The sequence below is a fragment of the Heloderma suspectum genome, chromosome Z (assembly GCF_057233095.1).
Source record: "Heloderma suspectum isolate Gila_16-S chromosome Z, 16-S_ref, whole genome shotgun sequence".
NCBI classification, from domain to species: domain Eukaryota; kingdom Metazoa; phylum Chordata; class Lepidosauria; order Squamata; family Helodermatidae; genus Heloderma; species Heloderma suspectum.
In genome coordinates this window covers 4,964,084-4,988,074 of record NC_139476.1, presented here as the reverse complement: position 1 = coordinate 4,988,074, position 23,991 = coordinate 4,964,084, and the positions used below count along the sequence as shown (strand labels likewise).

At 48.0% G+C, this 23,991-nt stretch overlaps 1 protein-coding gene across 1 annotated transcript; it reads right to left on the bottom strand.

Annotated features, from left to right (window-relative positions):
• Positions 1-3,135: 3,135 nt before the first annotated feature.
• On the bottom strand, positions 3,136-23,479 carry LOC146333540 (protein-lysine 6-oxidase-like). Its single transcript, XM_084826229.1, has 7 exons — positions 22,596-23,479; positions 19,517-19,625; positions 12,761-12,898; positions 11,317-11,473; positions 8,896-9,032; positions 7,079-7,194; positions 3,136-4,564 (listed from the first exon to the last, which is right to left on the bottom strand). Exons 1-5 carry the CDS (start codon positions 23,410-23,412, stop codon positions 8,913-8,915), a joined length of 1,341 nt encoding a protein of 446 aa, XP_084682355.1. The 5' UTR covers positions 23,413-23,479; the 3' UTR covers positions 3,136-4,564; positions 7,079-7,194; positions 8,896-8,912.
• Between the last annotated feature and the right edge of the window lie 512 nt (positions 23,480-23,991).

Sequence of the window (23,991 nt, the reverse complement as noted above, 5' to 3'; positions counted from 1 at the left end):
TCATCATAACGCTGATAGGGCTCGCTTGAGAACCTGGGGGAACTCTGGGTCCAAGAAAGATGGAAGGGGATAGAAGGCGTTCGAGGACCCTTGCAAGGGCAGAGGGGCATATGCCACTTGCTTGGGAGTATCCAGATCTGAGGTGATGAGAAAAGGCTTTACATGGCACATTCTCTCCCCCCACACCACTTGCCCCTTGCTGGGGGACAACTTAGTTGTTGCACTGGACTTTGGGAGTGGGGTGGAGGAGCGAGTCTTCCTTGCCACACATTTTCTTGGTACAATATAGCAGCATAAACGTTTCAGTTCAAAGTAGCCTACTGCTCTTTAGGCTGCAATCCTATACACTTACCTACTTTTGAGTAGACATGCATAGGAATGCACTGGTAGCGTGGGTCTTTGTCCCTTATGTTTCTCATGTTGCATACGGTGTTGTTTTGGGAATGGTAAGGCAGCTTTATCCATCTTAAAAATAAATACAAAGGGAAACAAGGCCAAGTTCCTAGACCTCAGGAGTACCAGCAGAAAGCTTGTACACGTGCTAGCAAAAATGCTGGGCATGGGCTTTGTGGTCGACCGCTTTAAGCCACCTGAATGCAGAATGGACTATTAAGCATCGTGCATGTTGCATCTGTTTTACACTTGCCTGTGAAAAGAGAGAACTGTGCAATGTACATCAGTGTCTCTCGCTGTGCCTCTGAGAGCTCTCTCCTTCCAGCAGGGCACTTTTGGGAAGCTGACCAAAGACCCCTCACGGTCATGTTGCACCACTACCTTCTCACATCAATTGTTGCCGTGTGTGCGCATGTGTCTGTCTTGTTTCATGTCCTTGCAAACTTTCAGTCCTGTCTGCCTTTTGCAGCAGTGCTAGGAGTTTGGTAGCAGCTTCTGATGTTCCCTCTGTCTTGGGAGTGTCTTTGTTTGATCACTTCAAGGGGAGACAGATGGATGGGCCTTATTTGTGGGACTGGTTTGGGTCTGAGGATGTATGGATTCCAGTGTTAGGGCTGGTTTTGAGCCAGTACTATCTGATAGGGTCCTACAAGGGTTTTAAATGCCTCCCTACCTTGCTGAGGTCTACAAAAATTGGTAGCCAGTACAGATTATTACTAGTCCCTTTTGCAGCAGTGACTGGATGAATAGCTACTTACAACCATGTCCTACTCGTTTTTCCCCACCCATGGGCCAAATGTTTCATTTGCCCATCACTGAGTTTAAAAAGCGGAACCCTAAGAGGAGAGAGGTTTCTATGACACATTATGGATATGTGTGCAGAACGACTGGACTCCAAATGCTGTATGCCTTCAGCACAAGTAGAACTCTTTAGACTGCTTTCTTTGATCCTATTTCATATACACCACAGCTTTACTATTTTCTACACTTACATTATTTCACTTATACTCTTTCATTCACATAATCAAACTTTATTACTACCAGGAAAGATTGCTTCTCACTATGACCTTTACATTCCTTTCTAAAAGCTTGCTATCTATCCCTTCCTCCTTTCTAATTCATGGAATTGGCCTGGATTGTAGGTGCCATAGTGAACTCTTGTGCTGTCTTTGAAACATATGAAACAAACAGATGCATGCTTACTGTGACCCTGAAAACCTCTCGAATTGTAAATATCCTGAACATGCCCTTTTACCCCAAACATCTGAGTGCCAATGGGGAACATCTTGAAAGTGAAAAAGTTAATGTGTCAACAATTCTGTGTCATATCCATATGAAACATTCTAGCCCAGGTCAGGGAAGGAGGGAGTGTGAAACAAGAATGAATGGTTTTATTGCAGGAAGGCCCTATGGAGGTGCTTTGGTATCTGCTGAAGATTACCTTAGTATCAGTTATAAAAGATGGAGTTGTTGTTGTTGTTGAGTCGAGACAGTTCAGTAAAGAGGGGCATCAGCAGATGTTTTAAAAACAAAGGATGGTACTTTATGACCATGGAAACAACCTTGAGAGGTGTTGGGGAGTCAGGAGGATGTGTCAATCTGTCAGTTGTTTTTGTTGTTTATTCATGACTTCATGGACCAGCCCATGCCAGAGCTTCCTGTCGCTGCCACCCCCAGCTTCCCCAAGGCCGAGTCCATCACCTCCAGAATATCATCCATCCACCTTGCCCTTGGTCGGCCCCTCTTCCTTTTGCCTTCCACTTTCCCTAGCATCAGCATCTTCTCCAGGGTATCCTGTCTTCTCATTATGTGGCCAAAGTACTTCAGTTTTGCCTTTAATATCCTTCCCTCAATCTGTCAGTAGCAACCATCAGTCCTGGAATTTGGGACATGATGTATTATCAACAAACAACACATCAAACCCCTCTTTGATGCCATAGGCCCCAACGAAGGAAAAAAGAGAGGATAAAACTCCTGGCCGCATGAGTTGCACACAGGGTGTTCTATATCTGTCTGGGCGTGCATAACACCCTTATGTGGACAAATGCTGTATTTGAGGCCACTCTGATGTATGTTTTGTTCCTAGGAAGTAGGAGAGGCCCTAAGCAGATGGCCTGTTCCCCATCAGCAGGGAGTCGATGTTTTCATGTGGTAAGGCTGAATGTGTGTTGTTGGCTCAGACAGCCAGGGGGAGATTTTGGGGAGGTTGCGGGGGCTTTAGGGTGGGGTGCAGTTGCATTCCAACTCCTGGCCAAGGGGAAATGTTTACTATTCTTGGTCAGTCTGCTTCTGGCTGGGACACCTTCGCCCAGGGAGCTGTATACAGCAGTGAGCGGAGGTTCCAGACAGAAACTAAACAAGGCCGTGGCTGGCTGACAAAATAGGGGGTGAGAGGGGGCCAGATCACGGTGACTTTAGCCCGTTACTCCTTGAGGCAGCAAGGGACGGGCTGTGGGTTTGGGCTGGGCAGAGCGCCGACTCCAGAAGAAGGAGCCGGAAGGTTAAACCGATCATGTTGCCACGAACGAGGATCCATGAGGACTGCCCCATCTGTCTTGTTTACCATTTTCTGGCCACCGTTCCTGTTTGGCTTGGATCAAATGAATGCAAGACCTCACAGGGGACATGGAGCCTCCTGCCTGACCTTCCTGTGGACACGATGAGTGGAATATCCCCATTCTCATACCAAGGACTGATACCTGAGCATGTCCTCCCTCCAGAAATGATATTGTCCTCACGGCTGCATGCTGTAATGATTTATTCTGCAATTGCCTCCTTTCCTCTGATTTCAAAAAGCCAAGAGGCTGTTGGTTTTAGACTAGGACATCACTGCCCTAGAATATTGAGATGGATTCTTCCAAATATTCCTCGGCAGCTGCAGTATGCAAAATGGCAACTCTGCCCTGGAGAATGAAATGCAAGCTAGCAGGGTTTTTGCAAAACTGGGACAAGACAGGGATGGAGGGTTAAGAGGAACAATTTAAGTTTATAGGTAAAATCCAATGTAAGTCTTACTTAAAGTAGACCCATTAAAATGAATAGGGTTTAAGTTTGCCAGGATGAGTTTAAAGCCCTTTTATTTCAATGGGTCTATTCTAAGTAGGGCTTAGGTTGGATTTCACCCTATGGGTTTCTTGGGGAAGACAGGAAGGAGGTCATTCCCCAACCTGGTGCCCTTAAGGTGTGTGGGACTGCAACACCTATCATCCCCAGCCAGTACGGCCATACAGTCCATGGGTTTTGCGGTCCAACACACCTGGTTGGGGAAGACTGCTTTATTATCATCCATACAGCACTATACAAAGGAGCAAACAAAAAGTCACAGTCTCTGTCCGCAATGAGCTTACAGACTAAATTTTAACAGTGGGAGAGACAAGAGGCTGGGTTAGCAAGGGATGAATGTGAGCAGCTATGCTTAGACAAACACAAGGCCTTGCTACAAGAGAGAGGAGGCCTAAGGTGGGCTTCTGATTTTACCTTGGTGGCACGGGGAGCACAGCAGAGCTGCCTGTCACCCACTATGGCTCCCCAGTCCTGCTGTGCCCCCACCTCCAATCACATGAGGACCCGGTCTTTGTATTGTGTGACTGACGGGATTTGATGGATGTGAGCAAGCCACTGTTTTGGAGAAAGAGTTGCAGGCCTTGCAACCTTTGGTGATCTACTGTCTGCAGATCTTTCACATCTGGTCTCCTTCTGAACCCAGCAACGGTTCCTGCACAATTCTTTCACACCAGACTTTTGCACAAGCAACATTTTCTGCCGTGGGGGGCTCATCTCTCCTGAGGCGGGGTGGATAATTGTCTTTTGGGGGGTAAGCGTCTATAGCAGCAATCATTCCGCAGGTTCCCTAAAAAGCATACGAGGGCAAAAGATTTGGGGGTGCCTTTGCTGTTTTAACAGGGTTCAGAGGGACAGCTGGGGTACCAAATCCTAGAGACGGATGGGTGGTGAGGATATCAGCCTTCTCGCCCAGAGTCTGAACAAATTTTAAAACAAGGCTAAGACACAAATTCCTCCCCTCCCCTCCCCTCCCCTCCCCTCCCCTCCCCTCCCCTCCCCTCCCGTGAATGTAGAGGTTTTGGAATAAGTATGAGTATCAAGAGACCAAAGCTTGGATGAAGAGGACATGAAAGTCTTGCTCTGCTGGCTGTGGGTCACACTTTAGAAGCTTTTCGGAGGTGGGGAGGGGGAGGAAAGAAAAGAAAGAAATACAAGTCATAATTCAGTCAAGAGGAAATTCATGTAAATTCACACATGGGCTTTATTGAGTGTAATGTTTCCTGTGTCCCCTCGCTTCACACACACTCCCACAGAACCCCTTTCACATGTAGGACTGAGCTACACACATACACGCACACAAGCATGCCATTCATGTACCATACACAGCAGTCACACTCCAATGGTTGACCATTCGCCCTTCTCTGCTGCACCCTTTCCTACCAACTTTCAACTATAATAACCTAGAACTAGGGCTCTAAAATGCCTGGGAGAAAAGAAAAGGATGCGCCTGGTACTGAAAAGTTAACATCTGTGCCACGTGAAACTCTTTGGGGAATTTCTTCCAGAAGTGGGGGGCCACCACTGAGAAAGCCCTCTCACTTGTAGCTTCCTTTGGCAAGGGCACCCAGAGGAGGGACTCTGAAGATGACCTACGGGTCCAAGCAGATAGATGTGGGAGGAGACTTGCCTTTCGAATACCCTGCCTGTGTTTTTAACTCGGGGTTTGTTACTTTTGATGAGTGCAAATAGGCAACCCTATCTTGCCCGCAGATCTATGTGTTCTGTGCTGTACAGTGTGATCTGGGGCACATTTACTCCCTAGTAAATGTGTTGAGGTATTGGATGGAGGCTGCAATCTCTCTGCAACTATATTTATGATACCCTGGCTGATTATTATCTAAGGATGGCTTTGATTTAGAAAACATATATATACATCAGGAAAAACGTCCCGACTGTTAGAGCAATACGACAACGGAACCCATTCCCTAGGAAGGTGGTGGGCTCTCCCACGCTGGAGGCATTCAAGATGAGGCTGGACAGCCATCTATCAGGGGTGCTCTGAATTGGATACCTGCACTGAGCAGGGGGTTGGACTCGATGGTCTTATGGGCCCCTTCCAACCCTACGATTCTATGATATAGATACACAGATGGTCTCTGAAGCAATCCTTCTCAATCCTGGGTCAGGACTTTGGAACGCGCAATATTCGTCACATAATGTGTAATTTGGGGGCCTCCAATGTGGCTTCCATTGACATTGCTATCGATGCCCACCAGGTTCCTTGCCTCTCCTGGTTTTTACTCCCTTTAGATTTTACCTGTGAGTAGGGATGGCGGAGAATTCCGCCACCGACTCCAATGAGGCTGGATTCTAAAGAATCCGGCCCCCCGGAGTCTGTGGTGGAACAGAACACTTACCTTCACCTCCCCGTGGAATCCTCTTCAGCCGGATCCTCCAGCTCTGGATTTCCAGCGATATGGCCGCCATGCCGTATCGCTGGCTGAAGGGGACTGACTGCGGATGCAAATGGCATCCAGGATGCCATTTGCAGCTGTAAAGGTCTTAGTTTAAGCTAAATACAGCCATTTATGGCTGCATTTACCTTAAACTAAGGCCTTTACAGCCGAAAATGGTGTCCTGGACGCCATTTGCGTCTGCAGTCAAGTCCCCTTCAGCCAGTGATACGGCATGGCAGCCGTACTGCTGGTGCTTTGGAGCTGGCTGGCAGCTCCATGGAATCGCTGCAGAGTGAAGCTGGCTGAAAAGGATTCCAGGGGGAGGAATGGATCGCCTCCCCCCTGCGGGCGGATTCCCCATAGACCAGAAGGTAGGGAATCTGCCCATCCCTACCTGTGAGACTGACATGCTACAAAGCAACATGCTGACCTCCAGCTAGGGATGTACAGAACCCCTACCTTTCATTTTGGGGGGGAGGGGTTCCGCAGGGGGGGGATCCGTTCCTCCATTCCCCCCTGGAATTCCCCAGAGCAGCTCTGCGTCCCCTGGATTCCGCAGAGCTGCACTCCTTCTCTGGATCCTCAGCCAATACGGCAATGGCAGCCACCATTACCGTTTTGCTTGGAGAAAGACAGCCACAAATGGCATAGTGGACGCCACTTGCGGCCATAAAGCCGAGTTTTATGCAAATAGAGCCATAAATGGCTGTGATTAGGAGGCGGAGGTGAGTGGTGCCATTCTGCTGCAGATTCCAGAGGCCGGATTCCAAAGAATCCGGCCTCATTTGAGTCCGCAGTGGAATCCTCTGCCATCCCTACCTTCAGCGCCATCTTTATTTCCTGTAATACCACTGGCACTCACATGGGGTGAAGATGTAATTTTGCATTTGGGGCTCAGATCCAAATGCAAAAGACTCTGCGTTGTTCTCAAATTTCTTGGCCAGGTTACTTGTCTCTGAACCTCGCCAGTTTCCCTTCAGGGAAATGGCTGTTTTGTGACTGGCTGCACCCACCCTGGCAGCCATTTTGTGAGAGTGCCCACAATACTCTCTCAAAGTTCCAGATATGCCCACCGGCCCTGAAAAGGTTTGTGGGATCCCTGACTTAGTTCATGTATGGAATTTGCTCTATACAAGATAGCTACAAAAGATGAAAACTCGTTCATGGACGAGAGGTCTCTCAACAGCTAAGTGACATTGTAGCCTCTCACCCTTCCTCCATCATACCTTGTGATCCTGCAGTTCTGTGTGTTGACGTAGGAACCTGTGTATCTGACATCACACCTGACAGCATTGTTTGTGAAGTCCAACTCTGCCACCAGGAAATCCGGGTTGACCGTCACCTCAAGAGGAGGATAAGAACAACAACGTCACATGCCACTCGCTGCTTCCCCTCCTGCCTAATCTTTTATTTCCTGAGATCAGAGAGTGCTCTTCATGGGTCTCTGTGACTGGCTTTAACTGCTACAAGCTGAGCATATCAAGGTGTGGTTTTTCCATCAAGGGCAGGCTTAACCATTCTACTAAGTACAAAGTGGGGCTGCAGACAAATTGGGGACCGTGTACTACGGTGTAATTTTACCAGTAAGAAAAAAAAGGCCAATTTGTTCTGACCCAGTCCTTTGTTCTGGGTTTTTTTTGGGGGGGGAGGGGGAGGGATTTTTTCTGACCCCTATTGCCACTGTTGCCATCAGATAAGTGACCAAGAGGCTGCACTGGAGGCTGTTAATATGTAAGAAAAACAAGCTCACAAGACAGGATGATGTTGAGTAAATATGTTTGTGTCAAAAACATACCTGTAACATGTCAAAGAAAGCTAAAATGTTTAGATAAGTAGTTGGTATGCACATTAATCTCGATAAAAAACTTCAAAATTTGATAATCTTATTTAGGCATATGAAGATTTAGAGTAGAAAGGTTATCTTTGGAATTCTTGGATAAGAAATATAAACTGTAGTAAAATAGTTTGGACATATTTTACAGCATCCAAACAGTATATAAAGGAGACTCAAAACACGCAACAGTGGAAGCTATCCTTTAGGATCAGGTTCCCTTAACATGTTGCCTGTACAATGAACCTGATAAGCTTGATCTTGATTATCACTGGGAACTAGCAAATGTTCTTGACTATGTCTAAAAGCCTTGTTTAAGAATGATGTTTGATGTGTTTGAATTTATGCATGCATAGGCTCTTGTATTTAGTACTGTTATGCTAATAAAGGTAAAGGTGTCCCCAGCCAGTCGTAGGGTGTGGTGCGCATCTCCATTTCTAAGCCGAAGAGCTAGCGCTGCCCGAAGACGCTTCCGTGGTCATGTGGCTGGCATGACTGAACACCGAGGTGCACGGAATGCTGTTGCCTTTTCCACCGAAGCGGTACCTATTTATCTACTTGCAATTTCTTGCTTTCGAACTGCTAGGTTGGCAGAAGCTGGGACTGAAGACGGGGGCTCACTCCGTCTCGCGGCGCTCGGGTCTCGAACTGCTGTCCTGCTGACCTTCCGGTCTGCAGTTCAGCGTCTTACCCACTAAGCCAACGCGGCCCCACGTTATGCTAATACTTTGTAGTAAAAGACACAAAGACAAATCTTGTCTGAGAATGTTTCTTAAGGACTAGAACTCTGCATTACCCATATCAGAGTGAAGTACTGAACTGGTTCTAGATGGAATCAGGTTGTAAGAGAAATCTGACAGTATACACAGTAGACAGGTGATCAGTGGTTGCCAATGACAATATAGTTTGAGAGAATCTCTGAGCCAGGGCATATGCTACAATTTCAAACTTTGAGACTGGAGACACCAACATGCAAAAGCAGGAAACCACCCAACAATTGGTGGTCAGGTGGGGCCAGGGGAACCCCCGATTTGGGAAGGCTGGATTTGGCCCACAGGTCCTCGGTTCCTCACTCCTGATGTCTAGAATTGTGCTGTAAATGTGATACTAAGTATGGGCATGTAAATCAGTCGATTGTACACTAACCTCTGAACTAGGCCTGGAGGAATGAGGGCATCTTGATTTTAAGGAATGGGCACAGGGTATACCCACCTCTCTTTCCCTGCCGCTTAGAACGTCACTGTCAGTACTACCTTGAGGATATAATTCCCGGGGGGGACGTCCGTAATGTCAATCCACTGGCAGTCAATGTTGGCGTGGTATGTGTCGTAACAGCCGGGGCCTAGACCCTGGATGGAGAACAAGATTGCACAGCACTGAACATATTTTTTGAACAGAAAAAGTAGTTGCCGCACACATGCAGAGCGCAAGGCAATTCTTCCAAGTATCTGCAACCTGGACTCGCTGATCATGGGACTGCAGGGAAAGGTTAGTAAAGTTGAGAGGATGGTTTCTGGCCCAAACTCAAAGCCGAATGGTTCTCCCTTTTAAGAAGTTTCATTTGTTTCCTTAAAGCATTTTTTTATCCTGCCCTTCAACCCAAAAGGTTCCCAGAGCAGCTTTCAAAAATAAGAAGTAAGGCAGTCCTTGCCTGCAAGCTTACAATCTAAAATACATGACACAAAAGGATAAGGGAATGGGAGGGAGGAGGAAAGAAAGAAGATGCAAAACCAGGCACTGGACTCTTAAGCATTCAAGCAAGACAGACTTCCAATGTGTTTCCTGCTGTGACTGCATCATGGTGACGTTGTCAGTAGGGCAGGATCCTGTAACTCTTTCCCCTTCCCCCTCCACCCAAAATGTTCCCCCGTACCGTGTGAAAATCCATTTTTTTTTTTTAAAAAAAGAAGAAGCTGAAAACTCAGTTTTGAAAACCCCAATATGATGTACAGATTTGGAGGGAATTTGTGCAAATTGGCAAACAAGCAAGCCCTCATTTCTTTATCAATGCCAGCATATCTAAGCCCTGCTTTGCATATTGTTCCCAGTAAGCACCCCTTTCTGAGGGCCAGATAAGCTTAAGATGTTAAAATACCCCCCCCCCCATTTTAGAGGGCTCCAGTAGCAAGACTTTGGCTCTTCTGAGCAAAGTGATCCTTACAGCAGTTATGAAAAAAGGTTGCACCAGCTGAAAGTCTGAGATGGGGGAGGGATATATATATATAATATCCTTCAGTGCACTTTAGTGCTGTTTATTTAGCTCTATAGTAGCTATTTATTAAAGCATGGTTGCTTTAATTTCTATCTTAACTTGTGAAAATATTTTTAAAAATGCATGTCATGTTTGTTTTGGATTGTAGATCAGAAGTGTTTAATTAGCGGGGAAACATACACACACTGCTGAAATGGCAGTGACTGGACGGGCAGTGTTTTAAAAAATAATAATTGGCACTAAAATGCTCATTCATTTAAGCAAGGGGTGGGGAACCTCTTTCAGCCTGGCAGCTGAGTTCTATTTTGGATAAGCTCTTTGGGGCTGCATTCCAGTGGCGGGCAGAGCCGAAGGCAAAGGGACGGGGCTGGAAAGAAAAAAACAGTTTTCCCTGCTGAAAAGGTGTTTTAGCACTAATACAAAGATCAATTATAAATAAGTACATGCAATGTTCAAATGGCCCCTGCAGAAAGGTGACAGTGAAGGCGGGCCAAGCAGCAGTGGGTTGACCTTCTTGATATGAAGTCACTAGAGACCACATTTTCCTTCTTGGAAAGATGGAAGCATAGTGCTAAGAAAGGTCCATACCTATAGAGGCTGCGTACTGTTCTAAAAGACAAAAACAAGTAGCATTTTATGCAGCCTGAAAAAACCTGGATGGACCAGAGGAGAAACACAAGGGGGGATGATTTAGTGATGGTGCCCCATAAAAAGTGAGTGGGAAAAAGTGTGGCAATTCCACCCTGAAATGCCTAGTGTGGAAAGAGAGAGCCACTCCCCACTCTCCAAAATGGCTTGCCTTCCAGATCCTCTGACCCAGAAATGATGCTCATGCAGCTCACCCTGTTTTTGCCTCTGTGTGCCTCTTGCACACAGCAAGAGACCAAGTGGCTTTACTGGGAGAAGCATGTGTGATCCCAAGATGGCAAGCTGCTGATGATTATGGAAATGCTCCCTGCCCCTGATTTAGATGACCCTTGAATCCTGAATTTCAAGGGAAATCCAAATGATTAGTAATAATACTTGGCATTCAATGAACTTTAGTGCTACTCACTTAACCCTAATGCACTCCACATATGTTATCTCCAGTGCCCCCTGCAGCTAGGTCAGCGTTACTAGCCTCATGTTGCAGATGAGAGGTTGAGCTAGAGAAGTTAGGCAAGGCCACCTCTTGGTTTGATAGCTGAGGTTTGAACTTCCCGGCTCATCCTGCATCCATCGGGTAGCCTCCCCACCTGATCAGAAAACAGAACTGCTATGCATGGAATGGCAGCTGGACCTCAGATGGGGAAGTGTTTCCTGGCAGGCAGGTAGACACGATCACCAGCCCAATGTCCTCAGAACAACTTGCTGCTAAAAGTGCAGGAACAGGGGCCGATTAAGAAGTTGGCAACCCGAACCTCCTTTCCCCTGCTCCGCACCTGGGTGTGAGCTGTGCAGGCGTATCGCCTCTGGACACCTGCATCGCACGATGTGTCCTCCAGGCAGAAGCTGGCTTTGTGCCCCTCAGCCACTTTCTTGTGGGAGACGGCATCCAAAAGGTCGTAGTTGCTAAAGGCGTCCATGCTGTGGAAGTGCCTAACAGAGGGGAAAGAGGATATTATTATTATTTATGAATTATTATTTATGAATTATTATTATTATTATTAGACGGAGGTCTTTGCACCAGGAAGACGCCCCCTCCAATGGGGCTTTCCGGGCCACCAAGATGCTTCCTGGATTCCCCACATTTGTCAGTCAACTGCAGTCCATTGAGCAATCCAGGGGCGTCTTTCCTGGCTGCCTTGGTACTGCCCACATAGAGCTAAAGGGGGGGAGGTCATGCTGCAAATCCGGCCCTCCCCAGACGGCCACAGCCCTTTCTCTTGCCCCCCCCAACCACCAAGTGTTTGGTCGTTTCCCAGCTTTTGTGCCGTTTCTCCCCACCCCTTTTATATGGTCAAGTGCCTCTCCTAAGGCTCAGTTACTGGCAAAAAAAAAGCTGCAAACTAAAACAGGATGGTATTTGGTATTTTGGCCCTGCCCTGGGGTGGAGAGTAGTGGATGCTTCCAACACAGTGCCCTAACCCTGCTCTAGAGCAAACACCAGGCATGGCAATTCTCAGAATCTAGAGTCACCCCCTTTCCCTAAGGGCGGAACTACATGTTACAACAGGAGATCCATAAACAATCCCCTGACTTATTAAAATAAATGCTGCTGGCAGAATTGCTCGTTTGATTGAGGAACGGGCATGGGGGCTTGGTGCACGTTGTCCTATCTGGATCTCAATGGCCCTCTTCAAGCTGGAAAAGATAACACAAGATGCCAGTCCTCATCGTTCTAAAAAAAGGGCTGATTCAAATAGCGACATAAGAAGCTGCCGTATACCGAGTCAGACTGCTGGTACATCTAACTCAGCACTGACCACATGGATGGCAGCAGTTTCAGGCAGGGGTTCTTTCTCTTCAAGCTGCTAAAAATAAAGCAAGGTGCCAGTCCTCATTGTTTTAAATAAAGGGCTGATTTAAATAGGAACATAGGAAACTGCCGTATACCAAGTCAGACCAATGGTACATCTAACTCAGTATGGTCCACTTGGACGGGCAGCAGCTCTCCAGGGTTTCAGGCAGGGGTTCTTTCTGACCCCTTCATAGAGATGCCAGGGATTGAACCCAGGACCTTCAGGATGCAATGAAGGGGCTCTACCATGGACCTATGGATCCTCTGAAAACAGTAAAAAAAGAAGAGACTGCCTTACTCACATGGGCTTTTTGGGAACTTGAACCCAGGCCATCATATACCCGAAGTGAAAATCATACCCCAAGACTAACCTGGATGGAGGACTCAGTTTTGAATAGTCATCACGGTGTGCTTTGCTTACTTACTGGTGGCAGCTGTGCCACTCCCAGGCATGCCGTGGCTTCACTGGGAGGAAGTCTGCTGTCCCTTGGTTCTTAACTCTTTGGGGGAAACGAAGCAGGATCCGGTAACTGATTTTGCTCACCCCTGGTCGGTAGGCAGATCTACAGAAAAGAGCAGGAAGGAGTTTATTGATATGGCCTCCCAGAAATTGGGTGCTGCCGGCTACATCAATAAAGCGTATGTGGCAGTAAAAGCTTTCTGTACCATACGTGGGTATCTTTGGCCTCACCTGTATTGCCTTCACCCCCACCCACCACTGGAATGCAGCCCCTGAGAGCTTCTCTGAAATACAATTGGGCCCTCAGACTAAAAGGGGTTCAGCAAACACCCCTGGTCTCCATGAACACCAGGTTTCTACCCACAGGCTCGATGTCCCCCGTCGTCTTCCTCCAGGGCCTCTTCCGCTCTTTGCAACTATTATTGCATTTTTTCCCCCTAACAGGGAAAGTCTGCTATTATTTAGAAAACATGTTATAAAGCCCCGTGTAACTACACAATTCCACTATACCACAGCACCATCTAGTGGTTGCATAATGAAACATACAGAAAGGCACAGAAAGAAACACCCTGGAAAAAAGCACGTGTAAAAGGAGCCGATCTTAATCCTGCAAAGAATCCGGAAGCAGAAGCCTCGGTAATGGTGTGGGATAAAAGCTTCATGTAGAAATGCCCTTTAACACCAAAGCAAATGCAATCAGAACTTTGAGTGTACAGACGGAAACTTTTCCCAGACTTTGGGAATTCTCCACTGCTGGCAGAGGGATCTCCTTTGCTGATCTAACAAAAGTTGGGATTATTGGGGGTGGTGGTGGGAGATAAAGGGACTGTTCATAGAATGAGCAAACAAGCCACTGGAAGAGGCAGTGACCCTTCTGTTCAACCCTTTCCTCGGAAGACAGACTGCTTTGTTTGGGTGTTTACAGGAAATTGAGTTCTTTTAACACCCCTGCCCCCTGCACAGCCCAGTTTTTGCATTTTTCCAAGCTAGAATCAGTAAGCAACAACAACATTTGCTGTTCTGGACTGACTTGGGATAGGGTCAAAACAAGCGTGGCTCATGGGACAAACCCTCCCACCCCCACCCCCAAATTCCACAGCGAAAGCCTCCATATTAGAGCTCCGATTCTGCCCTTCCTTGATCCTGGTGAGGTAATCGCTGGCAGTCATTTCTTTCATCCAGTGAATTCTAAGCTCTTTGCAAACTCCTGTCAATGAACTCGCAGACCCTGGTTGCTAACAAAAATGCACAGGTCAACACCAGAAGCAAGGTGGACGCAGCAAGCGGATGGAGTGGAAAGTTACAACCTTCTGCTTTTCTGGGATATAAGGAGTGGGGGTCGGGGGGGGGCATGGCGAAAGTTTATAAATATTACAAATGAGGTGGGGAGAGAGGCTTTTTTTGCTCCTTCTCACACAATAGGAGGAGAGTTGCCCACTGAAAGGCTGGCCAGAAATTCAGGAAAGATGAACAAAAAAACCCTCCTTCGTACAACACACAGGTACTTATGGAATGTCACAAGATGTGGGCTGCTACAAACAGAGGGCTCATGGCAGTACTCATCAGAAGGTACTGTAGCTTGGGGGTCCTCCTGCAGCCACCTTTTGTCACTCAAGGCTCAGGTAACCTCAGTGGTATGCAATGCCTTCTTCCAGGTTCAGCTGGTGGCCCAGCGATGCCCCTATTTGGACAGGGATAACCTGGCCTCAGTAGTCTGTGCTCTGGTAACCTCCAGGTTAGATTATTGCAATGTGCTCTACATGGGGCTGCCCTTGAAGACAGTTCAGAAGTGGCAACTTGTGCAAAGTCCAGCAGCCAGACTGATAACAGAGACCAGAATGTCTGAGCATATAACACCACTTCTGTCTCACTTGCAGTGGCTGCCTGTATGTTTCCGAGCCCAATTCAAGGTGTTGGTTTTGACCTATAAACCCTTACATGGCTCAGGACCGCAAAACCTAACCGAGCACCTCTCCCAGTATGAGCTTATCCATACGCTACGAGCAGCATCAGAGGACCTTCTCCGAGTGCCTCCTCCAAGGGAGACTTGGAGGACAGCAACAAGGGAGAGGGCCTTTTTGGTGGTTGCTCCTCAATACTGGAATGCCCTCCCCTGTAAGGTTCGCCTAGCACCAACACTGTCGTTTTTTTGGTGCCCCTCTTGTGTGCACAGTTCCCGTCTCTGTTTGTGGCAAAATATAGGGCTTGGGAAAACTCTTTCAGTATTGAAGAAGTTCTTGGGGGCTGCATTTGATTAACCACGAACAACCCACGGTTCACAACCCAACAAACCATGGTCTCTCTTTGGGGGTTGTTTGTGGTTAACAAGCCATAGTTTGTTAGCATGTCTGGGTTCACACAACACAACAATGGACGATTTAACAACAAAGCATGGTTCAACAACAAGCCACACTCAACCCGTACTCTGGCTTGTTGTATTGTGTGAACCCAGCCCATGTGTATATATAGTGTAGGAAACAAAAATGCACAATATACAATCGTGCTTTGAATGCACAAGAACAATCCGGTGGCCTTTAAGATAGGATCTGTGACCAGGGCTGTGCCTGGCCCCCCTTGCCACTTTCCTCTGAGCTGTGGTAACTCACTACCTCCTGGGAATATCCCATTCCCCCACCCCTCTTGCTGCTGGCGGAGCCTGGCTGGAGAAAGCAAGAAGACTTTTTCACATCAAAAGAAGGGGTCTTTGCCTGCGGAAATTTCAGCTTAAATTCAGTCCTGTTTAACTTCAGAACCTACACCAATTGGGTTCTAGACATCTTGGAGGGTAACCGAACAGGCAATCGTCGCCAGACTAAAATGTAAACTGAAATCTATTAAATGTGAACCCAGCTGTGCTAACAAGCCATGGCTTGTTAACCATGAACAACGAGAGTTCACAGCCCAACAACAAACCGTGGTTTCTCTTTGTTGTGAACCGCCCAGAGAGTTTTGGCTATTGAGCGGTATAAAAATGTAATACATAAATGCTTTACTTAAGAAAATTTAAAAAAATTAAGAAAAGACAGCATGGTGGGTCTATAAGCGTCAGAAGCTTTTTCTGTGATTACGTTATTGGCAGTGAAAGAAAATGTGACAGAAATATGACATTAACCAAAAGGAACTAGAGATGTATCCAGCGAGATAACAAATTGAGCTTCTAACATTATAGTTATGCCTCCTCATCCCCCTCCTGTTTACTACTCGCGTTGTAAAACATGCTAAAATTGCTAAGGGCACAATCCTATGGCTTGTGCCCAGTGTACGCGTAAGACTCTGAACTTTGGGGCTTACGTGTATCCAGCGCAGAGCGCGGGGCACCTTACACCTCCCATGCTGCATTTAAGTTAGACGGGCGATTTCGCCCATCTAGTGGAGGCTTTGGGTACGGAGAGAATGGGAGGCTAGAGTGGTAATAGGAAAAGGCATCAGCCAGCCGCCCCAGTCTCCTTCTCTCCCTGCTCCCAGGAACGCCCCCTTTCCCTTGTCTCCATGCTGTTTACCAGGGGCAGAGAGGTAGCTGGTGTGCTTCTCTCCATGCTGGCTATGAGGGGGAGGGAGCGGGAAGCATGGTTTCCTGGCTCCAAGCTCGGATTCAGGAAACCAAACAATTCTATGTCCCCCAGATGCTGTCTAGGAGACATAGGATTGCTCCCTCCCTTTCCTGTTTACGTTCTCCTGCACATTATTTGAATATAAAAAACTATGTGAAAGCATTACTGAGTTCATCTAGGCATGTGAAGAGTTATATTGAGTTAGAGTGAGAAGTTATATTGAGTTATATAGAAGCTAGAGTGAAAGAAAAACCAAACACTTGGAAATGTCTAAGGGCTCAATCCTATGCATGTTTAGACAGAAAAAGGTCCTACAACTTCCAGCGTTCCCCAGCTAGCCATACTGGCTGGGGAATGCTGGGAGTTGTAGGACTTTTTTTTGTCTAAACATGCATAGGATTCTGCCCTAAGTGTATCTAGGGGCGTCTTGAACTCAGTCTGTGTAGGTTCTGCAGTGAAACAGAAGAAGGCAATACTAGATAAGAGTTTTACTAGATAACAACTTTGCTGTGCCTTGAAAAGTTTAGAGGCCTTTTAACAGCCTTGGGGTGGTTAGTTGCTAGCATCTCACAATTACTCCAATGTTAATTCGGATTAACATTGGAGTAATTGTGAGATGCTAGCAACTAACCACCCCGAGGCCGTTAAAAGGCCTCTAAACTTTTCAAGGCACAGCAAAGTTCTTATCTAGTAAAACTCTTATCTAGTATTGCCTTCTCTCTCTCTTTCTCTTATTGTAGTTCTTGTTTTGTTTTAGAACAGAAATGCATCAAATTCGGTGGGACAGGGATTTGCAGGCAAACGGTATGTTTAATTCGTACCACATGCATGATCTGAAAACGCATATGCATAAGACTCTTTGCACCATATTACAGAACTAGTGTGGAGTAGTGGCTAGAGTGTTGGACTGGGAGCTGGGAGATCTGGGTTCTAGTCCCCACTCAGCCATGGAAGCTCACTGGGTGACTTTGGGCCAGTCACAGACTCTCAGCCCAGCCCACCTCACAGAGTTGTTGTTGTGAGGATAAACTGGAGGAGGAGTATGTACGCCACCTTGGGTTCCTTAAGGAGGAAAAAAGGCATCATAGAAATGTAACCAACCAACCAACCAACCAACCAACCAACCAGTCAATCAATATTACAGGCAAGGGCAGCTGTGACTTTTGGAGGCTCTTGGCTGCATCAGAAGCTACAGAAGGCCAGAGACATTCTTTCAGGGTCTTTTGCCAGGTTAAGGTGGCTCTAGCAGAAACAAAGGGTCTTGTGGCATGTTAAAGACTAACAAATTTCTGATGGCATGTGCTTTCCTGGACCTCATTTGATGCATTAAATTAATGTGAACGTTGGCCATATTAGCTGGGGCAGATGGGAATTCTAGTCCAAAACATCTGGAAGGCACCAGGTTGGGAAAAGCTATGGCACAATAAATTCGTTAGTCTTTAAGGTGCCACAAGGCTTTTTAAAAATGGCTCTTTTTAATTCTTAAAGGTACAATCCTATACACATAGACAGAAAAAAAGTCCTACAGCTCCCAGCATTCCCCAGCCAGCATGGGTTCAAGAAGTTCTTCAGTGAAGTTCTTCCTTTTCTTGAACTTCTTCTTGAACTTCTTCTTGAACTTCTTCTTGAACTTCACTTCTCTACACCAGCCTAAAATTCTGCATTTAAAACGGGGCTTTCTGCTTCCGTTTTAAATGCAGGATCACCACTGACTCCCTTTACACGCGCTCCCTTCCCCCGCTCCCCTTCCCCTGTCTGTCTCCCTGTATCCGAGTCTTCCATGATCTTTCACTGATCTCCCTCCTCTTGCTGCTTTTCCTCTTGTCACGGAGGGAGCTCAAGCGGAACACAACGGGGTAATTTGATAGCCCATGATCTGCGATCGATTTAAAAACGCAACAAAGGGCATTTAGTGCAGGAGACGCTCTGGAGGGTCACAGCAGGGTCACGGCAGGGTCACGGCATCATGTAAAGAGCCCACAAAGACTAATCAGTGGTGTCTTGAGTTGCACCTCCTGCTCTCAACCTTTCCATTCCCCCCCCTTTTTTTAATCACCCCTCAACCAATAACCCCCACTCACGGCTAGAAGATTGGTGTGTATGTGTGACATATTTTTTTTATCCATGCCTTCCTTCAAGGACCTTTGACATCATATACTAGAGCCTGAGTTTTCTGTTTTTCCCCCTCCCTCCCCTTCCCTTTCGAGTTGCGTCTTTTAGATTGTAATCCTTAGGGCTCCTTCACACTGAGCTTTTATCCTGAGATTGGGATTGCTCCTTCATGGAGGTTTGCGGGCTCTTTACATGAGGCAGTGACCCTCCAGGGCATCTCCTGCACTAAATGCCCTTTGATCCGTTTTTAAATAGATCGCAGATCATGAGCTATCAAATTACCCTGTTGTGTTCCTTACGTTCCTTGTGTTCCACTTGAGTTCCCTCCGTGAAAAGAGCAAAAGCGACAAGAAGAGGAGCAAGATCAATGACAGATAATGGAAGACTCAGATACGGGGAGTAAGGGTGGGGGGAAGGGAGCGCGTGTAAAGGGAGTCAGTTGTGATCCCGCATTTAAAACGGAAGCAGAAGGCCCTGTTTTAAATGCAGGATTTTAGGCTGGTGTAGTGATGCCCTTAGGGCAGGCACTGTGTCATTATTAATCTTTTTGGGCTGCTCTTGGTTGCCTTTTTTTGGCTGAAGAGCAGGGTAAAAAAAAAAAAAAAAGGCAAATAAATAAATAAATAAATAAATAAGTGGTTTCTCCACCTTTTGTTTCTATCCTTATGATAACACTGTGAGGGTGGATTAGGTTGATGGGTAGTCTGGCTGATTACACAGTGAGCTTCCCAATGGAGTGGGGATTTGAACCCAGGTCTCCCCGGTCCTAGGATCAAATGAGAGGACATCTTTGATCACATGCTTCTGAGCGATCACAACTCTTTTCTTTAAAAAACCCCAAAGCCCAAAGCAAACAGGTATTCCCCACATCTATATTGGGACCCTGAATGAGGGGGAGCTGAACCCTCTCCCCATTCTGTTTTCTTTCCCCCCTTCAAATTGCTATTTGTCCCCATTTAAAAAAAAATTAAATAAAGTTGGCAGTCAAAGCACCGTACCACACTGGCTTTCCTCCACATGCACCTGAAAGGTGGGTAAGGCAAACGTTGCGTGCCTACCTTGCAAGGCAGTTTTCCTCGGCTGCACATTCCAAGGCATACAGCTGGACTCGTTGGATGTAGGTGGAGGCTTGGATGAAATACGGATCGGGGATTAAGTCCGGCAGGCCTGGGAGGAAGAGGAGGAAACAGGAGCGTGAGAAAGGCAGAGCCTCTCAGAATTGTGCCCCGCTGAGTCTTGGTCATTCCTTCCCCTCCAGATGCTTCACCTGGTCATCGCCAAGTGAAATAGACTTTGTGGATGGAAAACTGGCTTGTTCACACATCAAGTGGCAATGCACACATGCAGGCAGTCCTGGATTGAACACCATGGGTAGTGGGACCCTACCTCAGTGGTACAGCCCCCACTTTGCACACAGAAAGTCCCAGGTTCAATTCCTGGCATCTCCAGGTGGGGCTGGGAAAACCCCCTATCTGAAACCCTAGAGAACTGCTAGCAATACTGTGCTGGATGGAGCAAAGGTCTGACTTGGTATAAGGCGGCTTCCTAAGTTCCTCCTTAAATCTGCTTTTTATTCAGAACCTTGAGGACTGGGATCTTACCCAGTGTCACCTTGGGATCTTTTTAAGAGGTGGACCATCCTCAGTGGTGGATAATAGGCGTTATTTGTTACATTTCTATACCGCCTTTTCCTCCAAGGAGCCCAAGGCAGTGTACATAACCCTCCCCCTCTTTTTTTTATCCTCGCAACAGCCCTGTGAGGTAGGTCAGGCTGAGAGTCAGGGACTGGCCCAAAGTAAGCTTCATGGCTGAATGAAGACTAAACCCCAGATCTCCAGAGTCCCAGTCTGACACTCTTAACCATCACACCAGACTCTGCATGTAGAAGGTCCCAAGTTCAATTGCCGACACCTCCAGTTAAAGGTTGGGGTAGCAGATCATGGGGAAAATCCCTTCTCCACTTGAAGCCATGGAGACCTGTTTCCAGTTAGAGCAGACCACAGAATCATAGATTCATAGGGTTGGAGGGGCCTACAAGACCATCGGGTCCAAATGCAGGAAGCCCGATTCCCAGGCGGTCTCCCATCCAAGTATCAACCAGGGCTGACCCTGCTTAGCTTCCAAGATCAGACTGGGTTTGGTATAGGACAGCTTCCTGTAACCTTCCACAGCTCCTCAAACACAATAATAATAATAATAATAATAATGATAATAATACAAAAATGCACACACATATGTAAAATGCATGTATATGCAAGCACACAGTCTTTCAATCAACACAAAGGGTTGGATCTGGGATATAGCTTTCTCGAGAAGAAGGTTCTGCTTGCCCGATTTTTGGGGAGCCCCCCATGTTTTTCAAAAAAGTTTTTAATCATTGTTTTCATGGTTTTTTAAGTTCTTGTTTTTTAATCATTGCAAAGTTTGATTGTTTAGATTGTTGCACACCGCCTCGATGGCTTTTTTTTTTTTGGCAGATAAGGCAGTATATAAATGTTAATAATAAAATCAAGGAAGTCAATAAATAAAGTCCTGCCTCCTATCTCATATCACGCTTCCACAGAAAGTGTCCCATTAGACGTACAAATAGCCTGTAAGACCATTGTGGAAGGCATGAAGGATTTATGTCCACTTCTACACCAAAAGGTTTTCTTTGTCGGAATTGTGTCACATAAAAAATGGCCACCTCAAAAATGACCACCTTTGATGCCTGTTTGGAGGCAGGGTGGGGGGAGTCTTAATTTGAATTGCAGTGGATTGCCCAGGAAATTATTCTTTTATTAGCATCTGAGCATTCAATCCTGCTACACGGGGTTTAAAGAAAAGGGCGTCTCAGAACATGAACAGAAAGACCTCTCCCCACACACACATCCGAGATTAAAAGAGAAGGACTTCACCGAAGACTTTTAAGCAAACATATCAGTTATGGGATAAGAAGAAAGAGGTAGTTGTAAAGAACAGGAAGGAGAGAGTAGGAATAAATGTACAATTCTGGCAATGAAGGGATCAGATGTAACCTTATTCAAATATTATCTGGAGTTAGGGGTGAGAAGTGAACTGGCCAAATTTGCAAATGATACCAAATTATTTAGGATGGTTATAACAAAAAGGGACTGTGAAGAGCTCTGAAAGGTTCTCTCCAAACTGGGGCATTAAAATGGCAAATGCCGTTCAGCGTAAGCAAGTGTAAAGTGATGCATGTTGAGGCAAAAAGTTCACGTATGCACTGATGGAAGAAGAGCTGGTGTTGACCGACCAAGAAAGAGATTTCAGTGAAAATGTGGATTCAGTATGCGGCTGCTGTGAAAAAGGCAAATTCCCTGTTGTGCATAATTTGACCATAGATTGAAAAACCTCCGGTGTGCCCACATTTGGAAGGCTGTGTACAGTTTTGGTCACTGCACCTCAGAAAGGAGATTGTAGAGTTGGAAAAAGGGCAGAAAAGGGCAACAAAAATGATCAAGGGGCTGGAGCATCTCCCCTATCAGGAAAAGTGATGACATCTGGGGTTCTTTAACTTAGAAAAGAGGCGAATGAGGGGAGACATGATAGAGGTGCATAAAATTATGCATGGTGTGGAGAAAGTGGGTAAGGAGACATTTTTCTCCCTCTCTCAAAATAGTAGAACCCCAAAGGGATCATCCCATGCAGGGGATTGGTGGGAGAGTCAGGACAGATCAAAGGAAGGATGTTTTCACATGGCGCATAGTTAAACTATGGAACTCAGCAGCGCAAAGTATTAGTGATGGCCACTCATTTGGATGGCTTTAAAAAAGGATTAGACAAATTCATGGAGAAGGCTGTCAACAGCTACTAGCCCTGATGGCTCTAGATTAACAAGAAACCAGAAGGAGGTCAGCATCCAAAGCAGATCACAAAGAAGAGAAACAGGTTCTCAGGATGCAAGATAGAGTTTATTATAAAGAAGTCCAACACATTTGGGCCTTTTTTCTATAAATTCTATCTTGCATCCTGATAACTTGTTTCTTTGGGCTCAATATTACCTCCAGTTCCCCATTAATGACTCCATCTCATCTTGTGGATTTCATGGGTCTCCTGTAACCACTAGTCCCTACCCCCCACCTCCCTGCTCCCAGACAACTTCAAGAACGTGCACCCTCAACCAGCCCAGCTCACCATTATGAAAGTAACTGGTCCCATAGCCCGGTCTCTTGTTGCTCGTGGTGGACCCAGAGCCCGGCCCGCCATCGGGGTAGATGTTGTAGAAGATGCTGTTCCGACTGCGGAAGGGGTTCTGGGGGTCATCCTCGGCTGAGCTACTGGAGTCCCAGGGACCCCCTCCCCTGGGGCCGGGGCGAAGGGGGACAGGCGCCCCCTCGATCTCGTTGACCCCCGGCTCAGTCCAGCCTCCTCTGTCTGCCTCAGCTGGGGCACTGCTCCCTTGGGCCACGGGGGTGATGCCCTGACCTCTTGGAAAGGGCCCCCCGGACCCCGAAGCATTCTGGCCCCCCGGCGTCCCCTCATGCCCTCGGGGGGCACCCCTGGCCCCGCTGGTGAGGAGGGCACCCCCCTCCGAGCCAGCATGGCTGGGCCGGGCAGTGATCTGGGGGCTCCTGTGGCCAGGGACCCCCCCCAGACTGTCCTGCGGGGGGCGCCCGGTGCCCGACCCCTCCTCTCCGCCCTCGGGGAAGCCCCTCGCCTCGAGGGCGCCGCTGCTGGCGGCAGTGGTGCGGGGAGCCCGCGGGGGGCCCGTGGCCGCCCCCGGGGCAGCCGCGGCGCTGAGGTAGAGGCTCTGGCCCCCGCGGCCGCCCCCTCCGGGCGGCTGGAACCGGGCGGCGCTGTTGAGGAGGCTGAAGAGGCGTCCGCCGCTCTCCCAGCGCAGACGCTGCCTCCAGGCGGGCGCCGCCGGCTGTGCGCCCGAGCCGTCGGGGAGCGCCAGCAGCGCCAGCGCCAGCGCCAGCAGCAGCCGCGGCGGGCGGCGCTCCACGGGCATGGCGGGCGGGCGGAGAGCCGGGCTCCAGTGGGCGGCGGCGGCCGGCGGCGGCCGGGGTGCCCTCGAGGGCGGCGGGGGGCGGCGCCGCCCCGGGGGAGGGGGAGGCGCGCGCCCCCGCCCCGCGGGCTTCCCCAGCCGCCGCCGCGCAGCAGGCAGAAGTCCACGCGGGGGAGCCGCGGGAATCCAGGGCTGGGGCCACGCCGGGCCGCTCCCGCCTGGGGGCGCCACCGCCCCTCTTTCTTCCCTCCTTCCCCCCCTCAGCCCCAGGTTCCCTCCAGGTACCTGCCTTTTCTTTCTGCCCTGCCTCAGTTTCCCCCCCTTCCCCTTCCCTTCCTTCTTCCTCAGCCTCAGTTTCCCTCCAGGTACCTGCCTTTTCTTTCTGCCCTGCCTCAGTTTCCCCCCCTTCCCCTTCCCCTTCCCCTTCCCCTTCCCCTTCCCTTTCCCTTTCCCTTCCTTCTTCCTCAGCCTCAGTTTCCCTCCAGGTACCTGCCTTTTCTTTCTGCCCTGCCTCAGTTTCCCCCCCTTCCCCTTCCCCTTCCCCTTCCCTTCCTTCTTCCTCAGCCTCAGTTTCCCTCCAGG

Coding starts and splice junctions, on each gene's coding strand:
- LOC146333540 (XM_084826229.1), bottom strand. CDS start 23,412: ATGCCCGTGGAGCGCCGCCCGCCGCGGCTGCTGCTGGCGCTGGCGCTG. Junction 19,626..22,595: donor GACCAGTTACTTTCATAATG/GTGAGCTGGGCT, acceptor TCTTCCTCCCAG/GCCTGCCGGACTTAATCCCC. Junction 9,033..11,316: donor CCTGCACAGCTCACACCCAG/GTGCGGAGCAGG, acceptor TTCTCCATCCAG/GGTCTAGGCCCCGGCTGTTA.